General features: G+C 40.6%; 1 protein-coding gene across 1 annotated transcript in view; it reads right to left on the bottom strand.

Moving 5' to 3' along the window:
* Positions 1-24,489, bottom strand: part of celsr3 (cadherin, EGF LAG seven-pass G-type receptor 3) — a 95,497-nt gene that overhangs the window by 5,801 nt on the left and 65,207 nt on the right. The window contains exons 17-33 of the mRNA XM_070910225.1: positions 23,090-23,210; positions 21,198-21,381; positions 20,076-20,177; positions 19,859-19,953; positions 19,060-19,269; positions 14,629-14,827; positions 12,489-12,677; positions 12,223-12,409; positions 11,011-11,178; positions 10,205-10,331; positions 8,722-8,928; positions 5,807-5,981; positions 4,610-4,722; positions 3,696-3,775; positions 2,251-2,377; positions 1,929-2,048; positions 129-226 (exon numbers count right to left, since the gene is read on the bottom strand). Of these exons, the coding sequence (XP_070766326.1) occupies positions 129-226; positions 1,929-2,048; positions 2,251-2,377; positions 3,696-3,775; positions 4,610-4,722; positions 5,807-5,981; positions 8,722-8,928; positions 10,205-10,331; positions 11,011-11,178; positions 12,223-12,409; positions 12,489-12,677; positions 14,629-14,827; positions 19,060-19,269; positions 19,859-19,953; positions 20,076-20,177; positions 21,198-21,381; positions 23,090-23,210 (2,502 nt within the window). The remainder of the gene's footprint in view (positions 1-128; positions 227-1,928; positions 2,049-2,250; positions 2,378-3,695; positions 3,776-4,609; positions 4,723-5,806; positions 5,982-8,721; positions 8,929-10,204; positions 10,332-11,010; positions 11,179-12,222; positions 12,410-12,488; positions 12,678-14,628; positions 14,828-19,059; positions 19,270-19,858; positions 19,954-20,075; positions 20,178-21,197; positions 21,382-23,089; positions 23,211-24,489) is intronic.

Below are 24,489 nucleotides of genomic sequence, written 5' to 3'. Positions count from 1 at the left end.
GAACTACAGGGAGATCTACTCTACCAGCCAAGGTGTGGATGTTTTCCATCAAAACTGATTTCTCGTTTGTTGGTAAAAGTTGTGGTGTGTGTGTATGTGTCTCTGTGTGTGTTTGTGTGTTTATATACCTGGCGGAGCTGACAGAAGAGATGGTGGAGGTTCCCAGGGTGATGCGGTGCAGCCCACTCTGCTCCAACAGAGATGCATTGTGATAGGGGTTCTGAGCCTAAACGCACACACACATGAAGTTAAATTCATAGAAATGAGAAGAAGCAACATTATTCAGATATATTACTTCAACCATTACAGTCTTACAAAACATAGCCCTTTATCTTTTTTAATTACATTTAAAACAAATTTCATCCCTGATGATGCTTTTGGAACATGGAAAAAAATGCATCAAATGAGCTGTACTTACACCACACACTGCAGTGTATCAAGAGTCCTACCCTCATTAGGGGCTAACTTGTGCTCCTCCAGCCTTGATTCCATGATATATTTTTGCAGAAATGTCTTTCTGATACTGACTTTTTCTACTCATACCATAAGATAATGAGTACTTAGTACTATAAGTACTAGATTTTCAATTTCTTTATTGCTATGGACCTGTGGTTCTGAAATAAAGTTTGAATTGATATAATTGTTGGTTAAAATTACCAAATTGTAAAAAAGACAGCATTGACATTTAAAAACTACAACCCTTGTGATATTTTGCTATAGCTTCCCGAGACTCATGGGTGCTATTATAGTTGCTGAATGCTGACCGGGGAAAAAAGAATGAAAAGGAGGCTCGGCCAGTGAAGCAGAAGCTGACCTGGAAATGGGGCACAGCTCCAGCTTTCTATACTGTATTAGGTCACTGTAGTCATAAATAAAGTATCATGCAGTATGAGTCAGAAAGGTGAAAGGATGCTAATAGGTGTTAATTTATATGTGGGGTCCATCAGAGGTAAAAAAAAAAACAGCATAGTGTGTGTGTCTAATAATAGTTTTGGGAAGGTACAGTCACTTTGCCCCAGATGACTCAGTGATGGATAGGAAGAGCTTCAGAGCAAATGGGGGTTAAAAGGGTGGAATGAACTATGTATAAACTAAGACTGCATGCATGTAACACAAATGTCTCGTGCACACACACACACATCCAAACTACATATTAAGTTAACTGGATAGAAGAGGGGATTAAAAGGGGATATGAGACTGTGAACATATGTACACACACACACACACACACACACACACACACACACACACACTGGCACAGAGGACGGAGAATTAGTGTTTTTAAAAGAGACGCAAAAGAAAACAGGGGTTAGAGTGCAGTGAGCTATGGACTGATAAACACACACACACACATAAGATAGAAGAGAGAGTGAAGGAAATATGTGAAAGCAGGATACAGTTACACACACACACACACACACACAGAGACACTTTTGTTGAAGTGGGCTAAAGAGCGAGCAGGGCTCCACCGGTCGGTATATTGTTTTATCTGGGTCAGCGTCAAACCCTGAGGGCAGAAGGAGACGAGAGACGGAGGACAAGAAAGATGGATGGATGGATAGAGGGAAGGAGGAATGGGGGGCAAGAGGGCTTTTGTGCTAGTCTAGTAATGGACGCAGTGAGACTGTGCATCTAGAAAAGAGAATATAGTAGAGCAGAATAAAACAGCCATTTAGCTTTAGGATCATGCAGGGAGACCATTTACAGCTTCACATCAGGGTCTTAGATTCACTGCAAGTTGTTATTGTGTGATAATGACCATTACATTTTTTTTGCATGCTTGCTGCCACAGTGCTGTATAAATGATTTCATAGTAATGTCAGTTTAGACAAAGATACCAGATGACACAAAACCATTTTAGGTTCAGCAGAGATGAGCTGCAGCACTGTGTGTGTGTGTGTGTGTGTGTGTGTGTGTGTGTAACTCACAGTGTTCTGCGGCGGTCTTGGTGGGTCTTCTCCAGGGCTCTTCTTACCCAAACAGGCGACACTCCAGGCCTCCTTAACCTCTGAGTTGAACACAGTGAAGACTAGCATCACCGACAGACCCTGGGAGAGAGAGCGGTAGAGAGAGGTAGAAAGACACAGAGTGAGACTGAGACCACTAATAGCAGGCAAACATCGAAGTTCAAGGTGCTGATCTGCAAGATCCCCGCAGAGGTTGTATGATGTCTTTTCCTCATTAGTCCTCCAAACTAGAGTCCCCAGCTACAGCTACAAAACACACACTTCAAAAACATACACTTCATACCTGCACTAAGCAGAGGACATCGAATATGTAGTAGAAAGCCAGGATGCTGTTGTTCACAGCCATCAGACCGCACAGCCAGGTGGAGGTGGCTACCAGCAACAGCAGGAAGGCATTGCGAATAGTTGCACTGGACATAGAAACAAGGGCAGTGAGGGAGACAAAGGTTAGATTTGGATTCACCAGGATGAATCTGAGATTTAACACACACTCTGGCAGCACACTCACAACATCAACATGTTGCATCTCTAAATGTACAACTTGGATGTCTCAATATAATGACATGGTTAAGCTTTGATTGGGAAGAGCACATGGTTATAACGTAAGAATGTAACATTAGGAAACAAATTCACTTGTAACTCACAACACTGTACATTTTTACTTCCATCATAACAATGTGGTCATTATACATTTATGCATTAATAGAAGAGAACCATTAAGATGAATACTGAGACAGATATGTGAGAGTGACGCCACAAAGCTTAAGTGATTTGCTTGAGTCGCTTATGCACATATGACCTGATCAACAACAAGGCCTGACATGATCATTGTCAATCGGATGAACATTGAATTAATGAGACTGATAGAAATCCAGATGTATTCCCCTCTGTTCCCTGTTAATTCACCAGTCACAAACATTTTTCAAAACTACACTCCCCGTGGTTTTGTGATGCACGTACGACAGCGAGGTCATCACTATGCTCTGCTAAAAACCAACAAATGAAAAAGATAAAAGCCATGAAATTTGGAAATTTAAGCACAGATTCAGAGTTTGATGTTGTTAGTGGTTACCTTTTATGTATGTTGTATCGTACTTCAATTTTAATTTACATTCTTTATGCTTCCATTGCTCAGCTCTATTGTCATTACACAATACAGGATTGCACAACGACATGCAGTTTTTAGTCCCTGCACGCTAAACTTTGTAGAGACATAGAAAAGCAGTGTATATAGATGCTCATAGAATCAATAGGATTGTGTTTTTTAGGTTAATCATCTATAGTGAGCATTTGTTTTTAAACTTATTTTTGATGCTGTGACACTTCAGTGGCCACGTGTGAAATTAATAAAGTTTATTGTATCTTATCTTAATCTCATGGAAACATCTAAGCCTAAAAATGTCCACACACCTCATAGCAATGTCATAAATTAACCATGATGCCTAAAGTCTAATGAATTCGTTTTAAATATTAGACAACAGACTCAAATTAGTAAAGGCTTCTTTTAAGACTTCTGACTAAGAGACTAAGAGTTCTGGTGTCGTTAAAAAGAGTTAGTCACCAGATCATCTTCATACAGTACCACCTGAAGCTTGAAATAAAGCAAAACTTGATTTCTTTCCCCCCAAAACATGAGAGGTACAGTAATACAAGACTGCAGGCTTATGTAAGACAATAAAAACTAGCCAAAAAGTGAAAGTGAGTCAATCAAAATGGGTGGGTACTCACATGACAGGGAGCTTCTTGGTCTCCTTCTGAGAGGGATTGCAGGACATCTTTGCTACAATCATGAAAATCCCTCCATTCATCTGGATAGAGAGGGATCAATACAAATGGTAAGCCAACAATTCTAATTCATTTCAGCAAATCCAACACTGTCGTTGGCAACATCAGGGATGAAGACAAACAGATGAAACAAAATCAATGTGGATAAATGAATCATCTACGGGGAGAAAAGGAAGATTTATTAAAGGCAAAGCCAAGTCTATGAATCGCTCCTTAATTCTGCTTTGGTTCATGAAAATGGACAAATTAACGAAATGAACGAAAGACAATGAATAAATTAATTAGTACAGAACAACCAAAGGCACAACAGGAGGAGGCACATAAACACATGCATGAATAAAAAGTTAGAAAAGACTGACTACACTGCCCTGCAATTATTCATAAGCTTTATAAAACATGGCACACTTTCATGTCTAAGATGTTGCAGTGAAGTTGTAAAGTGAAAGGTGTCAGCTTGATGTGGGGAGCAATTAAAATCATGGTCTAGCAGAGTTCAAGTGGGCCATCTTTGTAAAATCCGTTTGGAGTGCTGCCACTTACGACTGATGATAAGATCCTGCTAATTTTGGGAGAACGCCCAGCCAGCGATTCACAGGCAGGGAAGGAAGGAGCATAAACCTTAAAGTTTACACACATTTTTATTTGAAGAAGAGTTTACCTTAGGCTGATATCAAGCCTAGTAATCAGCTTTAAGTTCACCTGCGCTAGGTTTTATGATTATATAATCTTTTAGGGGGTGAATCAATGAGTTCACTTTGCTGAATGCTCATCAGCGGTCTACCCTACCACCCCTCACATCACTGTTCACAGCATACAGCATTAACTACAGTACATCGGACACACAGGGAGACAGTTACCAGTATGACGATGGCTATAGGACCGGCAAAGCTCCAGATGAGTTTGTCATAGATGGAGATCCAACAAAAGTCTGGGTTCCCATAACCCTCTGGGTCCAAGCCCACTGCCAGGCCTGCAGAGACAGATGGTCAGATCAAACAGGAAGATCTACTCTGAGATCTCTTCTACTGTCAATCCCAGAGAGAGGGAAAATAGAAATACACAGAGGTTTGGTGGTGGTTGAGTTTGAGGAAGAAAACAACTCATTCATTTGAAAGATGTCTTCACTGAATGCATTTTGTGTACAAGCAATGAAAAGTGAGCCACAGTTTAGTCCACATTGACTTCTACTGTGCTGAATGTGTGAAGAGTTTTGAAAAAGTGAAAAGTTGGAGGTAATCAGCTCCTGGGAAACAGTGGCTGTAAATGCATGACTACATTAGTCTTCAGATTTGCACTGGGAACGTATCACTGATGCTTCTGATAGATGTAATGTTTAGCTTGTATTAATATTAGTCACTGTTGAAACTATTTTGTACTTATTTTACAGACCAGCTTATATCAGGTAGATATTAGTGTTGGTGTTGAGGTTAGAAGTCATTTGTCAGAGACAGGAAAAGCCTAAATAAAGACGGACAGACAGATAAAAACACCTCTGGGCCCGAGGAAAGAGACATGTAGCCAGTATGTGTGTGTGTGTGTGTGTGTGTGTGTGTGTGTGTGTGTGAGATGGGAGACAGATCCATTCTTGAGGCAAGGTGAGTCAGCGGTCGATGTGTGTGTGCAACAGTGACAGAAACAGCAACGGATAGGGTTGGCATGTGTGAGTCTGGATGGAAATTACAAATGTGTGTGTGTGTATGTGGACATGTAATAGTGTGTGTGTGTGTGTGTGTGTGTGTGTGTGTGTGTGTGTGTGTGTGTAAAAGAAGACGTGAGAGAGAAGAAAGCAGACAGATAAGTATGTGTCAAGGAAGAAATTGCTTGTGTGTGTGTGAGTCTGTGCTTTACTATCTCAATATTAAAATGTCACTGAAACCTGTTAATACAAGTGTCAACAGGACACTTTATCTGCACAGCCAGACTCATTGTGAATGTGTGTAAAATGTGTGCCTGTGCACATGCAGTATATGACAGTGTCTGCGTATACATGGATGCATAGACAAGTTTTCCGACAAATCTCAGAGATCTTACGTGTCTGCATGTGTGTGTGTTACCTGTGATAATGGCGGGCACGCCCCAGCCGATGGCATAGTAGAACCTCATGGCACCATAGTTGATGTTGCGTTGCTCAGTCTGCATGCGGTAGATATGAAGGCCCTCCACAAACATCCAGGCAAACATGGACATGAAGAAGTAATGCAGGAGGATGGCAACGACCGTGCACAGGAACTGCAGGGAGAGAGAGAGAGAGGGAAGGGGGAAGCAGGAGGAAGATGGAGATAGCAGAAGGAAAGGGAGGAAGGAGAAGAAGCAGGGATGGGGGAAGGAGGAAGACAGGAGGTGTGAAACAAGAAAGGATCCTAATCCTTTGTACTGATTTTTGTGACAGTTGCAGAGCAGACATCTTTGCAAGCGATCAACAAGTCTTTATTGCAACACAGCAGGTGTCAGTGATGAAGGAACAGGCATTCATGATTTAATTACCAACCCGACTAATGAACAGAGTTTATGGCAGCATGTTACAGTATGTCTCCAGGAAATGTACAAAATAACTGATATGAATATAAATGAATGTCGTTAATGTGCTGAATTACAGTAATAACACCCAAGAGTGCGTTCTTAACTGATTTTATGGGTATAACAGTAAGCACCATCGGAGAGGAAAGTACACAAAGTAAAGAATGCGCTCGCAGGTAATGTGGTTTTCATAGCAGTTATGCGCGTAAAAGCGTTCAGATGAGAAAATATATTTAGAATACTAAAAACAAGACAAAAGAGATAACGGTAACTTGTTTCCTGGTTTTGAGGGCATTATCTGCTCAGTTGAAGCATATTTACACTCCAATTGTTTGGAGTGTACATCTCAAATATTTCAAGCTTTCATCAGCTTTTAAGGTCATGAACTGCTACAAACAGTGTTTCTGTATTAGTAATACACATTTTGAACCACACCATACATTTGAAGAGATATTTGAGAATGGAGAACTGTCTTTCTTGCCATGGATGTGTTGCTGAGAGGATGAATGCTGAGAGGATGTCTAATCAGTGCTAAGAGATGGTGCGGTCTGCTATAACATCTGAGGTTCACCCAATACCATGGTTTAGACTGCACATTGTCAGGTATGCATCCCAATACTTTTTGTCAGGACAGGAGATAAAACTTTCAAATCACTTTTGTCAGTCCTGCTGTTTGGTTCGGCAGTAACGCTGAACTTCCTCATGAATAATACAGAATATGAGCATTCAAGCTCCTGAGAAATTACCCTCAGGCTGCATTGAAGAACTCTCAAGCCTTTAGTCTGTTTTGTTTGTTTGGTCAGATGAGAATGGTCCCATTCAAACTCAAGTGGCAATGAATTACAGCACCTACTCTGAAAGAAAGCATGTCACCGTCTTCTAAGAGAACTGTGGTGCCAAACACAATCTAAACCAACCACGGGAAACAACTCGAAAACGCAAATAGATGGTTGCAACCGACTGCCAGCTTTCAAAACCATGCTTTGAATACCAAGAAACACAAATGAAGTGAGAACGCACAGTAGTCTTAACTAATATTTTGGAACTGAACTAATATAAACACCAGACAAGGTAGATTACAGCTTAAAAAACTCAAGCAGTCCATCCTGTTTTGGCTTTGACTCTCCCTCTCCTCTCCCTCTTCAAGGTTTACAGGTGACTAAATATACTGTCTAATGAACAAGCTTCCTGTGAGTCCATGTGAGCTTTTATTAACTCTGGTTACCTGAGATGTGTGACTGCAGCCTGGCAACAGGACAGACAGCTAAATATTCATGTTCACTTGAACCAATTAAATATAGAAATGCGTCAAATGAAACTTTTCAACTTTAGTTTGTACCAAAGAAAACAAACTGTAAATATAATTGCATTATGACTAAGTAGTCCTAAAGCACTTAAACACCTACAATTTAAATGTAAACATGCCTCTCTCTCAACCTTCATGGACTCTTGTGAAAAAGGAGAAATACTACAGCTGAGCACTCTACATCTTTAAATTAAGTCAAGCAGACTTGTAAGTCCCAGACTTTAAGGTTAAAAGAGGCTCAGTACAAATTCCTAACGACACAGCCAGAGCCGACACAGAAATAGCAGCAGCCTTAGCAGGAATATAGCCAGCCGATACATTTCACACTCCCACACACACACAAGAATACAAACACTATAAGTTACACTGGAAAAAGATATACAAAATATGCACACACATATGCAAAATATGCACAAGCATGTAAAAACTAGTGCGCACACAAACACACACGACCGCTGTGAGCACTAACATGCTCTCCCAAGCATGATGTACATGAATTAGCGAACATATTGTTCAACCAGAAGTAACCAGTCGCATCGTAAGAGCCGTGCGGTCGCTGTATGGGGGAAACTGCTTAATTAATTGGATTTCATGCTGAGTGAGCACATATTTTCACTCTCTACAAGACTCGCTGCTCTTTAAACACACACACACACACACACACATTTGTGATGTAACAAATCAGAGAAAGAAAGTGGTCAGGAGAGAGAAAGGTCAGTAAACAGACACTCTTGGTGTAGAGTTGCACAAAGTGAGCAGGAAGGAGCGATACAGAGGGTCAGAAGGAGGAGAAAGATGGAGAACAGTTGTCTCCAACAAACACTGTGAGAGAGACAACTATTTATGATTGCTTTGGGAAATGTCTTGATTTGACCTTTAGGGCTGCATCAGAGAAGGAGGATATATGATAATTTACATTATAAGTTAAGCCAAGGCAGTTTTCCACTACTAGTAGTGAGTACGCACATCTTCCAAATGCTGCCTAAAATGAGAATTTTGAGACCAAAAGCAAATTTTCATTTTAAAGCTGGAAGTTGGGAACTGGAGGGACAGTGACGTGAAAAGAAAGAGGAAGGCAAAGAAGCTAAAGGCATCACAAACAAACAGGGCTACAGAAACACAAGCATAAAAACCCCCCACCAGTACCTGTTGTTCAGTCTGATTGACTCCGAGCAGAAACACCAGCTCCGACAAAAACATGGCCGCCGCCGTGTTTGAATGGATGCTCCTGGTGTTGGACTTGAGGCCTCGGAGGCAGGAGAGCACCAGCACAGTGAGGAGGAGGGCCAGCATGGAGACGCACAGAGAGGAGTACGTGACCAGGGCCAGCGTCTCCAGATCCCCCTCCAACTGCTGCTCATAGAGAGGTGCGACAAGGGACAAAGAGAGGGTATTAATGGATTTATATCATTTTGGTGGGAGTAGATGAAAAGGAAGGGCAAAGGAAAGGAGGGAAGTAGTAAGAAGAGAAAGAAAATATGAGAAGAAAGTGGAAAATGGGAAGGCAAGGCAGACACAAGTAAGGAAGGAGCAAAAGATGAAAAATCGCACAGTGAAATAAGGCAAAGAGATTAAAACGAATCTTTTTAACAAGTTGAAATGCTGCTGCTTCAGTCTGGTTCACCGTGTGCCCTCCTCTGTCTGCCTTCTCTGAGTGAAAAACGAGCTGAGGAAACTAAAGCTGCACCAGCCATGACATTGTTTGAGATTAAAAAAACATCAATACCTACAAGTCATGAAATGTCATGTCATCTAACTGCACAGAATACTGTCTGGATTGTATTGCTAAATATGAAAAGCTTTCAAAAGACAGAGAGGCAGACGATCTCTGTATTTGAACTATTTAAACTACACTTTATGTCAAGGAGAAAATAACAGAAAACAAGAAAGATGAGAAAACAAGAAATATCTATAAAAAATACCTAGAGGACTCACACAACAGACCAAGCTAACTGGCAGACCTTTCTAATCCATCAGGGTAAAAACAAAAGGATGTATCAAAAGGATTAAATCAATTCATCACTGCCTTTGCACGCTGAGAAAGCAATTTGCTGCCAGTAAACATAACAGACACCACTAGGATTTTATTTGGGTAAATTGGGCACATCTAAAGCATCTCAAATTAATGGCAATGGGAAACCCCTCTTCTCATTGCACTTGACTCATGATGAATGAATAATGAATGAATAAACATCTTATTGAAGTGCTTAATTGAATGTAAACCATATACATTTGGAGAAATGTGCAACATCAACGTCATCATAAGGCCTGAGTTTCCTGTCTCTGTATCTCCGTCGGGATCTGATCCACCATCACTTAGTATGCTGGGCTGTGATGGGCAGGGGGTTTGCATTAAACCATGAAAATCTTCTACAGCTGTAACAAGGCTTCCTTTAGCCTCCAGAACGCCAGTCAGGATTTAATTCTTCCAGGATTTCAAACTTTCACACCGACTAAATCCAGCTATTACTGGCTAAGATGTTCAAATGAAAAAAAAAAAGAAGGAAGACCGACACACTCGCATACACAGGTATATATGTCTACACAGCAGGGTCACTGAAATGTACAATTAATCCACCGCATGCCTCATTATGATCTGTAAACAGTTCTCCACTGACAGATCACTGACCTCTCTCTGTGAACTGTCCATCAGCACACCAAAGGTGCCCAGTCTCTGGCACTGACAGCGGACATGAGAGGTGTTCCTGTACACCACCATACAGTCCCTGACTGTCCAGCAGCCTCCGATCTCATACCTGCAGAGAGAGAGCGAGAGAGAGAGACATTGTGCATACTGACTCACTGCAATGGCTTACTTGGACACGTCATGGAACTGAGACAGTTATTGTTATTAGTTACACAGACGAAAGTGTATAATGAGGCTGGCTGCCAGTCCAGTGACATGAAGTCTAAAGGCAGACATATTGAATATATTACATATTTAAAAGCAAACAAGAAAAAACCCAAACTCATCAAATTAACATTCAGTTGTGATGTTGAAATATTGCAGTTTCATGCCAAATTTTACAGGGGACAAAAAACATTCAGATATTTCTCAACACAATAAACTCGAATAGTAACGTGAGTACTTTTGTCTTGAATATTTCCACATTAAAAAGCTACAAAATTTCAGAGCACTGTACCATACAGATGTGTGAATTCCTTACACAGATTTACTAGATTAAGATGATTTAAAACACAAAGAAGTGTCTCTTTCGTGCATTAAAATGATACATATAGCCATATATAATAGTAACAAAACATTATAGACAGTGTAAACTTATTGAATTTCAGTACAGGCAGTATCAATACAGTGTGAAGCATCATTTACTATCAAAAGGTAACTGACAATGCCCAGCCCTAATGTACAGTGTGTGTGTGTGTGCGCGTGTGTGTGTGTGTGTGTGTGTGTGTGTGTGTGTAATCTGTACTCACGGACTGCTGTGGTTCCACTGCACACACAGTGGCTTGCTGCGATTGGCCGTCTCCAGCAGCTTGAACTCTAGCAGGATGGGCTGATCCAAGTGTCCGCCCACAAACGTCTGGTTGTTGTAGACGGAGATGCTGACCACTGGGGAGTTCATTACCGGGTGTCTGGGGAGCCTGCAGAAGAGGGAGTGCAGAGTTACCATCTGTCTACTAGATCAGAAAGTAGAGTTTGACATCGTGGTTACGATAGTGAGAAAGGCAATGACAAGGTGAGCAGAGAGGAACAAGAAATGTACACTAGACAAGACGTAAATTACTGTTTATTGAGACCCACTGAAAACTGGACAGTTTGTTACTCTTTAATGAAGCCCCGGAGGTGAGGTGAGGAAGAGCGGAGGGAGAGAGTAGATACCGTGAGAGACGTCAAGAAGAGTATAACGGCATTAGAACGGAAGCAATTACTCCTGTTCTGTATTTCACTATAGCGCCAGGGAGCGCCCCTTATGTTAAAGTAATTCCCAGTGTATCAAAAGTTGGACAATTTAGTCCTGAGCTTTGTATTGTAGGTACTTTCAGTTGTCATCAATAGCCGGAACCGAACACAGCTGCACATGCCAGATATTTGGTATCAAATTAAAGAGGGAGATTGGCTGTTTGTTTGGATTGAGAAGGAAAATGCTCATTTAAGAGAGGGTTCTCAGTGAACTGCAGCAACATCCTTGAAGTCTTTTGGGGTCCACAGGGTTAACCTATTACTCAACTAACAGAACATTAATTGACTGCTGCTTTTTTGTCTGTTATTTAATTGCAAACAGAATATCTTTGGGGGTTGATCCGACAAATACGCAATTTGCAGATGTCACCTTGGCTTTTTTTCACATTTGGTAGACCAAAATTATTTGTGGCATTTATTATTATTTTTGGATTTTTGATAAAATTCTGGCAAGTTGGTTAAAATGATAGATAATTCGGGATATTATTTGCATAATGTTGGTTGGTGGTTTATTGCTTGCTACTGAATAAAAGACACATCCAGCATGCTTCCTTCCTTCCTCAGGGTCTAAGGACAGAGGGTGTTGTGTGCAGCACAGATTGTAAACCCCCTTGAGGCATGGCTTGTGATTTGTGATATTGGGCTATTATATAAATACAATTGACCTGACTTGACTTGATCTTAGACGGCTCTGAGCTAATCAGATTTTTATGATTGATTCCTACCTCACTCCTCGTCTGTCTGCGTGGTACTTGGGAGGGAGGGCAGCGCCCAGACTGCGATAGATCAGCAAGATGACGATGGTGATGGGCGGTTCAGGCAGCGAAACAGTGCGTCTGGCTGCAGTGTATTCTCCTGTTTGATTGGCTGAGATACTGACAGGGGCGGGAGCAGCATTCTGAGGGACCAAAGCTGAAATGGAGAGGTCTGTGTGAGTATATTCAATTAGTTTCAGCCATTTGCCTTTAATTTTATTTGTGTCTGTTCTTACGTTCTTTCTCTGTCCGCTCCTTCTCCTTCCAGTTGTGTTGCTGCTGTCGTTGTGGCACCAGGGCAGCAGGGGGTAGTATCACATGGGTGTTGGGGTCCCACAAAGCCTGACCGCGAAACAGGGTGGTGTGGTAACGAGGGAAACGCCGCCGCACATGGGTCTGGTTCTCCACACGGTCTAAGTTCATGACTGACAAACAAACAGGCAACAATAAACACACACGTCGCTCACCACGGTACATTTGAGAACAGATTGAAGTAATCGGCCCGTTCTGAACAGGCAGTGTGTCTTTAACGGCCACTGCACTAGTAATACTAATGCCTCAAAATTAAAGTGGTAATAATTTATTGTTGCCAAAGCAATGTCCAACTCCCGACAGCACATTCAAAACCTCCTAAATCAAAGATTGATGAAATATTAGACCATAACCATACAATACCCACATTTTTTGAATTGGCCCAAAGCTACTCAAGCTAGAAAGTGGCATTTCAGCTTCCTGACAGCTGACAATCACTACAACATTGTGACACTTTACAGCACGATTTTACTGGTGGTTTTCCTTTTTACATACAATTTAAGGGAAAACCTGAACTGCCTGTGTCAATAAACCAATTTATTCTCTGTGGATTTGGGAGTGTGAAGAGCCAATACAAAATCCATAAACACACACACACACACACACAGGAGCAGAGGACCTGCCGTATTATAGGAAATGAGGTGGCGAAAAGGAAGTACATAGTCAATGTGGAGTGTTCAATAATGAGCGAACACTTGATCCAGCAAACAGAAGTGGAACAACACTCAATACAGACAGAGGAGAGAAACCACTCACTGTAACAGACGTGTATAACGTGTGTGTGTGTGTGTGCTGAAGTCTGTAATGACAGTTTTGATTGAGAAGCAAATGTCGTTCTAATGACTGAGAACAACAACAACAAAAATCTTAAAGGGAGCTCACAGATGGGTGTGTGTCAGGTCCGATATCGACATCCTCTCCCTGGTTATTCACATTTCATTTGGCTGAGAGCACCAACTGTCTGTGTTTGTGTGTGTAGGAGTGTGAAGTTTAGCGTTGGCTGTATTTCTTATTCCTTCTGCTTTCACTGCCGCTCCTAATTCTATGCTCTCCATCTGGAAATATGCATCAGGCTGTCGGTTTAAGGTCACTTAACAGCATTTGAGTGTATTCCAAAGGGGAAGCATATACAGTGAAGTAAGAGAGAGATGAGAGTCGCATAGAAAAGAAGCAGCCAATTCATGGTGTGGCCACCATGACAGGCAAGATTTCATATTTTCTTCAGGTCTGGGATTAACTGTGTTTCCAAACTACACTGGAAGAAGCTGCTGAGGCAAGATCCAGTAGTTGGTAACTTTGATGAGTTTTGGGTGTATTTTATAGGAATTCAATTTGTGTGTGTAACTAAGAGCATTAACAGAGGGTGAAATTCATTGTCTGGCTTCATCCCTGCCAGAGCTGCTGCTGTTGCTATTTCAACAAGTCTTGTTGTTGTATGTGGTACAGATTATTTGACAGCATTTTCAACACTGCTAAAGTGATAGAAAAACATGGAAAAGAGCAAAACGTACGAGTGACAGGATGCCAGAAACTAAATGACACAGGGCACATGGCCGTGTGTGTGTCTGAGGGAGTTATCTAACCCACTTTTCATTTACAGTAAATGCTAAAAGTTTTATGAGCTTAGGAGTTCAGTAATTATAAACTCCAGCCTATCATCAGTGTGTGTCCGTTACTCTGTGTGTAATCGTGTGTGTGTGTGTTTGGCATCTGTAAATCTAAATGTTGTATGTTGGCCAGTGCTAAAGCGCTTCAGGGACTTTTGTGCGTGTGCTGGAAGCATTAGCGGCTGTGTGTGTGTGGGAGTGTGAAATTCATCTCTGTGATGCTGCCAGCGCTCTGACTGTGCCATCATCATTTGCATTAGCGCTGTTCATCTCCCGCTTTACAATGACTCATTCTAGCTGATTTCACAGCCGTGATTTACAGTATTATGAGAAAACCGCTGCAAATCGTCTCTAAAGATTAAGACTCTATTACTGCCTTATTCTCTTTTATTGGGTCTGACTAGTGATTAGCTGTCGTATCATGTCTGAATGTCTGTGACTGTCATTCTGAGCTCACCTATGTTTGGAGCAACCAGCGCCACAGGGTTGAGGTAGGTGAGCTTCATGTTCTGGGCCAGATTCTGGGCGTACTGCTCCATCAGCTCCGTCAGCTCAGCTGGACCGCCGCCCGGGATGTGGTTCTGACTCTGAGCGAGAGCCCGCCACAGCCCGGAGGTACCGGGACCCAACAGCACACTGCAGCCCCGGAGAACGTTCTGAAAGCAGCAGAAAGATTAACAATAGTACAACAGTAAATTACTCTAAAAAAAGAAAATAAATAGAAGGAGGAAGTGGTGATCCGCCTTTCAGCAAGTGCTTCTGTTGAGTGTTTTTGAGGAGTCAGTGACCACATGTGCTAGAGTATTTGAGACGCGGGAAGAGAAAACAGGAAGAAATAAGAAATAAGTAACAACACAGTCCTGAATCAGGAAAGAGAGATAGATTTCTATGTGCAGTCACCAGCTAGAACTATCCAAAGACTGGAAACTGATTTGACAAATAAACGTAATATTTATTGTTACAGCATAATACAGTTTACACTTTACAGTACAACACTCTCACCAGGGACAATCAGCTGCAACGTTTTCTTCTAAATCTATAATACAAATTTAAAACTCTGATGGTTGCTGTCAATGTTCCTCTATTACAGCAATGGTTCTCATCCCAGGATGTTGGGATACAGAACCTACTGGTTTGCATGGTTGCAAGGTGGATTTACACCTGGAAAAACAGGTGAGCGCTGCTGCTGTACAATAGAGAGCCAGCAGGAGGCTTGTGAGATGTGACTAAATAAGCACTCTATCAGTTACTATCAGTTAAGTTATTTTGTAAAGATTACGATTAAGGCAGAGAAGTAGTCAGAGGTGGGACGAGGGAAAGAAGAACACAGTGTGAGCAAAAGGAGAAGTGATGAGGTTGCGACTGTTGCTCAGGGCTCACAAAAGCGTCACAGTGTACTTTTCCACACTAAATAAAGCCTCCAAGCCAAGCACCAAATCAACAAAAGGCAGAAGAAAAGTGACGAAGTAAGGTGAAAGACAGAAGTTGAGATTGTTACTGATTCTGGTCGAGGAGAGAAGAAATCGGAGGTAGGCCTCATTGTAAAGCCTTCCGTCGGGATGCGATGACCAGGACCACAAGAACATGGTCAAAAATTGCAAACCGAGCTGGAAAATAACATCCAAACAAGTCTTGACCCCAATTATAGCACGTTTTACCACAGTGGTGTGACCATTTATGCACAGTGCCTCCATTTTTATGCTTTTCATGGAAAACGTGTGTCTCTGGATAAAGGCCTGTTATAGATAGTAAAGACTGCACAGGCTTGAAAGATGTTCAGAACAAAGGGTAATATCAGAAAGGGAGAGAGAAGAGGAAAAAGTGCTCAATATGATTCCTTGCAGTCTGCCTGCACCAGACCCAATAAAGCACTGCAATATCACATAATGCTCTGGGGAGAAAAAATACACAAGCAAACGTTCAGACAAACAAGGAAAAGAATATACAGTGCAGTGCAGGGAGAACATAGTGAGTTGTAGAGGAAGAGGAAGGGAGAACCAGAAACTCTCTCACTCATCTCAGATTGTGGATAAGTAAGTGGCAAATTAAAGAGAACGAGAGAGATGGAGCTATAGAAAGAAGCTAATGCTTGGCTCTGAGATGCAGCAAACAGAGAGAGAAAGTACAAAATGGATAATTTTTGTTATATATATATATATATATATATATATATATAGTGAAGAGTGTCAGCTGGAAGAATGTCAAAAATACAGCTACAGTATGAATAAATATTTTGCTTCCTGTGTTCATGTCCAGTCCAGTTTCCATTAACGGCTTCCTCTGACCATGTGGTCTTGTTTGGAGAAAGCCTGGAACTCAGACACATGACTAAGATATGAAAATAAGCCAATATCTCTGCATGGAAAATGTTAAGGTGGATCTTGGGCTTTCAACCCATGCAGGCTGTATGCTGCCAGAGCTCATATGGCCTGTGTTTATCTATTGGAAAGAAACTGGGTGAAAAACAACAGAGACTAACAAAAGGAAAGAGATGCGAAGAGTTTTGAAGAGGCAGCAGATGACAGGATTAGACTGAGGCACAGGGCACACACACGCTGAATGAGAGGCAGCATGGACGACAGGTTGGAAACAAATCCTAGTTCAGTCAGTTCAACCAACAGATTATATGTGCCACTCAAACAGCAAAATGTTGTCATTTCCAAACTGTTTGCAACAAATCATTTCTGTCCCATTAGATTTTTTTTAATGAATTTAATTCTCTCTCCTCTCACCCTTTTTATGCTGTACAGATCTCACTATGACAAACAGTGACATTAGCAACCAACCAGGACCACTGTGCCATAATGAAAGCCACATGTTTTAATGATTATTACAGAATGGATAATATCTGAAGTTTGTACGTGTATGCACATGATGAGACATGAGCCTATCTGGAGGTACAGGAGTATCCAGATTGATTGGATCACAGCTTGAACATGAAAGGGTTTCATCTTCCTGCATTCATTGCCACATTCCTGATGTGAAAACACTTTCCTTCCTGCCTTCCTTTGTTTCTCCTGCAGCCACGGGGCTCTCTTACTACTGCTGGGTTACTATAGTAACTGTGTTCTACATTACCTGTTCGTCTGGCCTAATAGCTGCTGTTTAAAGTGAGGTGTCAAGTATTATCAGGGATATATATATATATATATATATATACTAGAGCCACATCATTAACTCCGGATGATGAGCTGTAGGCGGCACAACTGTTTTAGAGTCAGAGGTTGAGGTTACAAGTGAGACGAGCTGAGGTTTTTGTTCCAGAAACTGCAAGATAACAATAGAAATCATTACCATACTATTGTGGAAACATACAGCAGCTGTAAACCAACTAACCAAATGTTAAACACATAAAGGCCATATTTCTGATTTACTGTCAGGTGGAGTAGTTAAGTGAAATGACAGGCAGGAAAAGGTTTTCATTTCACTCACTATAGGATGCCATTAATGCAACCGCTGTGTTGCTACAGCAGGTGTCTTTGTTAGGCGAATATTATGTATTGATCACATAAAGCAATGGGCTGTATTTGTATTTATTTCACTCCAACTGTGATGCTTTTGAGTTCCCCAACAAAATGTTCATGTTCATTTCAGATTGGTTGTAAATTTGTTTTTATTTAACAAGAACTAATTTAACATTGGTTATAAATCAGATTATATTACTTTATCTTATTTTATTGTTCATCTAAGGAGGGAAAAGTACACTCTTCTCCCTTCTACCCACAGTGTTTAAAATGTGAGAGCAAAAAACTGCTTTAAACTGCTCTACGGCCCCCATTAACTCATCCGCTAAGGATAAATTAATTAAAATGTCAGGTAGTGTGAGATCATTCTTTACTTCTGATAGTAATACTATTGCTACTACTACTTTTAATGCTACCACTATTTCTGTTATTACTACTACAGGTCCTGCTAATAAACAATACAAAGCTGTGTATTGCAGCAATGTGTAACAATGTATGTTTGAATGACAGGGAGAAAAGTGGGACGAATTAAGATTAATTAAGATTTAATATTAAAATTCTCTTCATGGCTGAAAATATTTACAGTATTGTCAGTGTGCAGAGTGTCAATTTCAGTGACATGCAATTTGTCAATTACTGACAAACGAGCCAGTAAATTGAAACAGTAAAAGGTAAGAGGCGGGTTTTATTTTATATCTTCAGCCACTTAACTTGTCATATATGGACAACTACTTTCTTGTCGGCCAAATTTGACGCACAAGCTAAATATTTATAGCAAAATGATATGGAGATGTCTGTTAGCGTCTTTATGTCAAAATGCCAGCATGCTAAAATGATCCTGTGTCAGCTCCTGCGTCCTCAGCTGAAGCTGTCGTATCAGGTAAAATGAGACTCTGTCAGTTAATGTGGAGAGATGACATGTTGCAATATTTCATGAGCTACTGTCAATGCATTGCCATAGAAACATTGTCTCCTATTTCAGATAAATAAGACATCTTGTTGCACTATCTAGTCATTGGCTCTGTACCCCATAAAGGTACAGTGCATGACTCATATGTACTAACAGCAGCTATTTTATGTCTATTGGCAGATTCTGTGCAGATTTGTGGCTGCTGCTGGCAGTAATATAGAGTGGAAGTCTGATCATGTTTAGATTTTCACACATTCAAATCAACAGCGCAAACTGATCTTTCTCTTGTCTCCAAATCTCTTGGATTTGAACAGCAAGGTGAATCATAACAGTTTATAAACAAACCCTTGTTAATGGCAAACATGACTCCATATGATCCACCATATGCCGCTGCAAGAACATCTCAAGGCGTTAGCTGTACAGCGGCCCCCACTCCTCACTGCTCTCGTCTTTACACTGAAATGTATAAGAGTGTGTGTTCGTTGAAAATTGAATTGTGTGTTCTTCTTTTTACCTCATTGAAATGTGCGTCCTGAGTAGCGGTGAGTCCAAAGCCGCTCTGTTGGGTCTCGAAGGTCAGGAGGCGGGACAGCAGCCGCTCGGCGATCTGCAAGTCATTGCCATAGAGCCGGGCGGTTGCCTCGGTGACGTCACGGAGCTGGTGGGCAAGCTTCTTCTCCATGATGGTGTTCAGCTCCGTCTCATTACGCTCCAGAGAATCAAGCTAAATATGAAAACATGAAAAGTGAACCTATCCCCTTTACACATATTTAAGAATTACAGGGATTTAATATGACAATATTAATATGTACAGCAACACTGCTGCATGTCTACAGAGAGGTATTCTATTGAGGTATCGTATTGTACTTCTATTCATTTGAAGATGCGTATACATAAAATTTCTGCATGTATTTCATACCTGCATGCAAACAGCAAAATTGGAATTACATAGTCATAGTTTCCACAAATTCAAAATAAATCCCTTTGTTCATGGAAAAAAAACTCATCAGACTCCTGTAATGGAAGTTTTGAATTTACAAGTTAAGAACCAACTACTTTTTAATCAGAGAGTGTCCAAAACAGTTTGGAGCTGGACAAGATAACAGACACAAGTGCTCAAAACAAACTGAAATGACTCATCAGCAAATAGGGAGTTCATTCAGTTTTTTTTTTTTAATTGACAGGTAATATCGTATAATAATAATATAGTATCGTAACATCTTAGACTTGGCCAGGATTTGGCACTTTTCAGGTCAGTTTTGGGACCCATGAAGACATGCATTTACAGGTATTACTGGTAACAGTCTACATACAGCAGCATTGAGCTCCACAAATGGAGGCGAGGTACAGTTGTAAAGGTCTGGCTCCAGCCATCCTCTCTCTACATCACAGTGTCTGATGGCCGCACCTGTAAGGAGCAGAAACAGGAAGTTCAACAAAATCTTTTCACAAGGACATGGCGTATATGAATAAAACTTAAGTGCAAAACTGTGAGTATATGTATGTTAGTGCGCATGAGTGTGTACGGACCGACAGAGCCTTTGGGGCAGGGCACTGCGGCCGGCAAGTTGAACTTGGTCCGAGGCCACCAGATCCCCTGAGTGATGGTCTTTGGACAACCATCATAAATGACTGCAGAGGGAAAGAACATCTTTATCAGTTCGATGAATTTTTTCATTAAAAACATGACAAAAAGTCACAAATGATGTGGAAATGTTTTCTTTTGACTTACAGAGAAGAAAATGAACATGAGTGTGGGAGAATAAAATACCAGCTACAAATTAATGGAAGTAATTACAAGAGGGAAACTGGAAAGTGACAAAGCTGCACAGAGGAGAAAAACATGCAGACCATGCAGATGGACGATGTTAAATAGACGATGAATATAATGAACAGTTTCTTTGTTATTTTAGGCTTGGACACACGTTTGATAAACATGACCATTTTGAAAGACAGAATATAAGAAAAAACTGAAATCCTATGATAACACAGTTATGATTACATATGGTGGTGCCTCATTATTTTCATTCATGTCTGTTTGTCACCATGGATAATTTACTCAGTTTGAATACTGGCTTTAAATCCATCTTGAAAATTACACATTGTCTTAGAAATTACACAAGACACAGTTTTCTGTACCACTTGCCGAGGGACAATTCTACTAAAGCAACAAAGGAGGTAACAAATTATTTTTGCTATTGTTAGAGAACAACACTGACAAAGCTTTAAGATTAAATCCAGTTTTCCTAACTGTGGTACAAAAGCGGACAATTTTAGGCTTTGGTTTCTTTTTCAATGAACCACAAAGGAGCTGCAAGATAGTGACACATTTTTACCCATCAAAACAAAGTAGATGGTGGAAAAAGTCACATTCCAGATGCTGTCCCCCAGTCAATAACAAATATGTTGTTTTAACACATAATCTCATCACCTCCCGCTGGGGAAGTTACTGCTATTTTGGAAAGAACACAATGCAGCAATGAGATGTTTCATTTTTCCAAGTGTCTTTAAATCCAATCTGCAGAGATGTCATGCTGAGCAAGAGGACATTCGACTAAATAACCCCCCCTCCATTTTGAAATGGAACAGAGAGATACATCATTTCCAAAAGTTTGATCAAAATGTCCGAAAAAAGAAAATGAACATTGTCACCTTCACAGCCTGAATTCGTGACCTCAGCAAAGGGGTTGTCACATGTGTTGCACTGGCGGCCAATCACGCCGGGCCTGCACTGGCACTGGCCTGTTTCTGGGTCACATGATCGCGAGAAGGAACCCACTGGGTAGCAGTCACATGGCAGGCAGGTGTCAGAGCCCCGCAGACGGTAGTGAAACTCCTGAACACACACACACACACAAACACACATAGGCATAAGTAGGCACACAGATCAAACTCAGTCAGACGAATGTAAAATGTCACGGCCAAGAATAGTGTTGGCGATTACATCATCACATGCATTAGGGCAAGATTTATACAATGACACAAAAGGGGACACGGATATAACAGAGAATACAAAAGCAACAATCCATGCATGATGTGTAAAACAGCCAGAGATAAAGGAAAGCACTTAATCATTTAGTTTGCTAAACTTGCATGAGAATACATATTTAACACCGCATTTTGGAAAAAGAATGACGGTGCTGCCGTAGAGGATGATGGTGCAGCACCACTGTTTCATTCTTTAAACCCCCCCACATTATCATTCAAAGCATTCGGAGTATTTTCATATATCTTAAAACATGTCTGGAGGGGACCTTTAAGCAAAGCTTGTAATTACCAAACAAAAGAAGATTATCTCTGACGAGAATGTGAGCCTGTAGCAGCTTTATGTCGCATTTTACAAGTTGAAATTTACAAGTAATCTGCTGTTGCTTTATGGTCCAAAACATGAACAGGGCTCTCTTCTTCCAGCTGAACAGTACAGTAGATAGTTAGAGTTTTAAGTCTTAGATGATCAAGTAGGAGCGATGTTCAAGGGAGTCAAAGGCTGATGGAAAATCCCCTCAACATGATAATCATCTTTAGCCACATGTGGAGGAAAAAAGAATAACACCTTGAAAGGAGAGACAATGTTTATGGGAAATGTGGGCTCAATGCAATTAATTTAATTATGATGTGCTGGTCATGCATTTTTTTTTAAACTGATGGGGATTAAAATATTATCAATATATCAAATATGAATAATTTCATTCATTGTTAATGCAGTATTGATGGATATATGCATCAAAGAGACAACAACTACAAGACAACTACTAGCTGCCATTTAACACATCACTAACTGTGGAGAAAGCCAGATTAAGACGCACACTGTAATACTTGAGTTGTGTACGCAGGCTAAATCAAAACATTCTTACATTGTGAGCATGGCCAGCGGAAAAAAGGTTTCATTTCAAGCTAGATTTTTTAACAAAATTGAGAATAAGAAGCCAAAGGGCACAGGACAACATGTGGTTATGTACTTTGTTGAGGGGCAATATCAGAGATTAAAGATTAAGGTCAAAAGATCAGATTAAGGACAGGATAAAACAGGGTTAAACACACAAGCATATCAATATACACACTCACACATTCACACAAGGCTGAAATGACAATATGTACCATGGTTGATGTAGTTTGTATGTCTGGCTTAGCCTGTCAGACCATCAGACTGTGAGATGATTACTGTGTGTCCGGGTTAAACCAAAGCCAAAGTGATCTGTAGAGTTACACCACTAAAGTCCTTCTAATCCTAACAGTATTCAATGTGATGTAAAAAAAATCTACTTTATACCAGCAGGTCTGTAACCACTCAATAGAGCTTTTAACAGCAATAACAGTTCTGTAATATGAATAATAACTATCTTGTTATTAACACTAGTTAACTAGAAAAAAACAGGTCCTGCGCTGTAATCGTTAAAAATCAAGTAAAAACATGCCAAAATATCTTACACTATACATTATGCACAGTGATATACAAATTAGCGTTCTATCCATAAATGCCTGCCTGAAAGTTGCAGCATGAGTGTGTGTGTGTGTGTGTGTGTGTGTGTGTGTTTCCTGGTTACCTTGCAGTGACAGTGTCCGCTGGTCTTGTTACAGTTGGGGTCGAAGCCTTTATTGGTGTCACAGTGACACGGTCCACAGGTCGGAGAGCCCCACCAACCCCTGGGACACTGGTGATCAATTCTACGCACACACCAACAGGTAGGATCAGTATGGACACAGAAAGCCACAGAGCAACAGAGCATGTCAACAGCTTTTATTCGTTCTTCAAAGCAATCATCCTTTCCTCTCGTTTCTAACCAATGACTAACTAACTGACGAGTGGGAACAGAGAGATGAAAGCAAAAGAGAGAGGAAGTTTGAGAGGTCAGGACAGATATGAGTTAAAAGAATATGCACCAATAGATGGTAACCATTACTAAGCAAAAACACTTTCAGCTATGCATTCATTTCAAAATCATTGTGGGATTTACACTGTTTTCTAAAAGTGCTAAATTTCTGCTCCTGAGAAACACGCCTCAGATTTTATCACTCTTTTGTTCTCTTTGCTCACATTTACACTTTATGTGCTCTCCTTGTGTTCTCGGTGTGTAATGGATCACTGAGGAGACGAACGCTTCTCACAGTTAATGCAGATTTGCGCGTGTCTCTCTTCATTGGTCCTTGCGGAGAGTTTAGGGGAGAGAATTCAGATACTAGCGATCTTAATAGAATATTAGGATTGACTCTGTTTCTCTAGAGATGTTTTATTACATCTCCAGACAGAATCTGTTGTACAAATGAAGCACCTCTCCCTGCTGTGTAGTTTAGGCTGCTTAAAGGACAGGACGAACACATCCAGAGAGTCAAATGCTTTGTCTAATTATAATTGGGGAAGGAGGAGCATAGACTGTCTGTGCTCTGATGAATAGTTTTTCCTCAATGAGAAATGAGTTCAAACTGTCAGGTCTTTTAAGATTATTTATCATATTAGCTTCAGAGCTGATACAAGCTCTCATTTTTCTCAATTTCAAGACGCTCGTCACTTGAACGTAGCAGGGCTGCAGCTAACAATTACTTTTTATATATTTTTATATATGCTATATTGATTATTTGTGTTTAATCACTGAGTTTAGAGAACCAGAACACAAACTGATTACAGTACTTGTGTTGTCTGACCAGGAAAAAAAATCCAGAAATGTACAATAATGAAAATCAGCGAATCCTCACATTTAAGAAGCCACAACATTTTTGGTACTTTAACTAATCCATTATCTATTTTATCATCTTTCTGTTGATTGACTTATTGATCTATGTGATTAATGTGAGTTAGTTGGAAGTTAATTAGTGAGTCAAACTTCCAAATTGGTGTATTCATTTAAGAAGAAAGAGCACACCAGGGGAAATTAAGAGAGAGAGAGCGACTTGTAGACATAGATTTCATTAGCAGCCGACAGTGTGTGTCTTTGTGAAAAACACACAC

This window comes from Enoplosus armatus, chromosome 8 (assembly GCF_043641665.1).
Source record: "Enoplosus armatus isolate fEnoArm2 chromosome 8, fEnoArm2.hap1, whole genome shotgun sequence".
Lineage (NCBI taxonomy): Eukaryota > Metazoa > Chordata > Actinopteri > Centrarchiformes > Enoplosidae > Enoplosus > Enoplosus armatus.
Note: the sequence above shows the minus strand (reverse complement) of the source record. Positions and strands in the feature narration are given on the sequence as shown.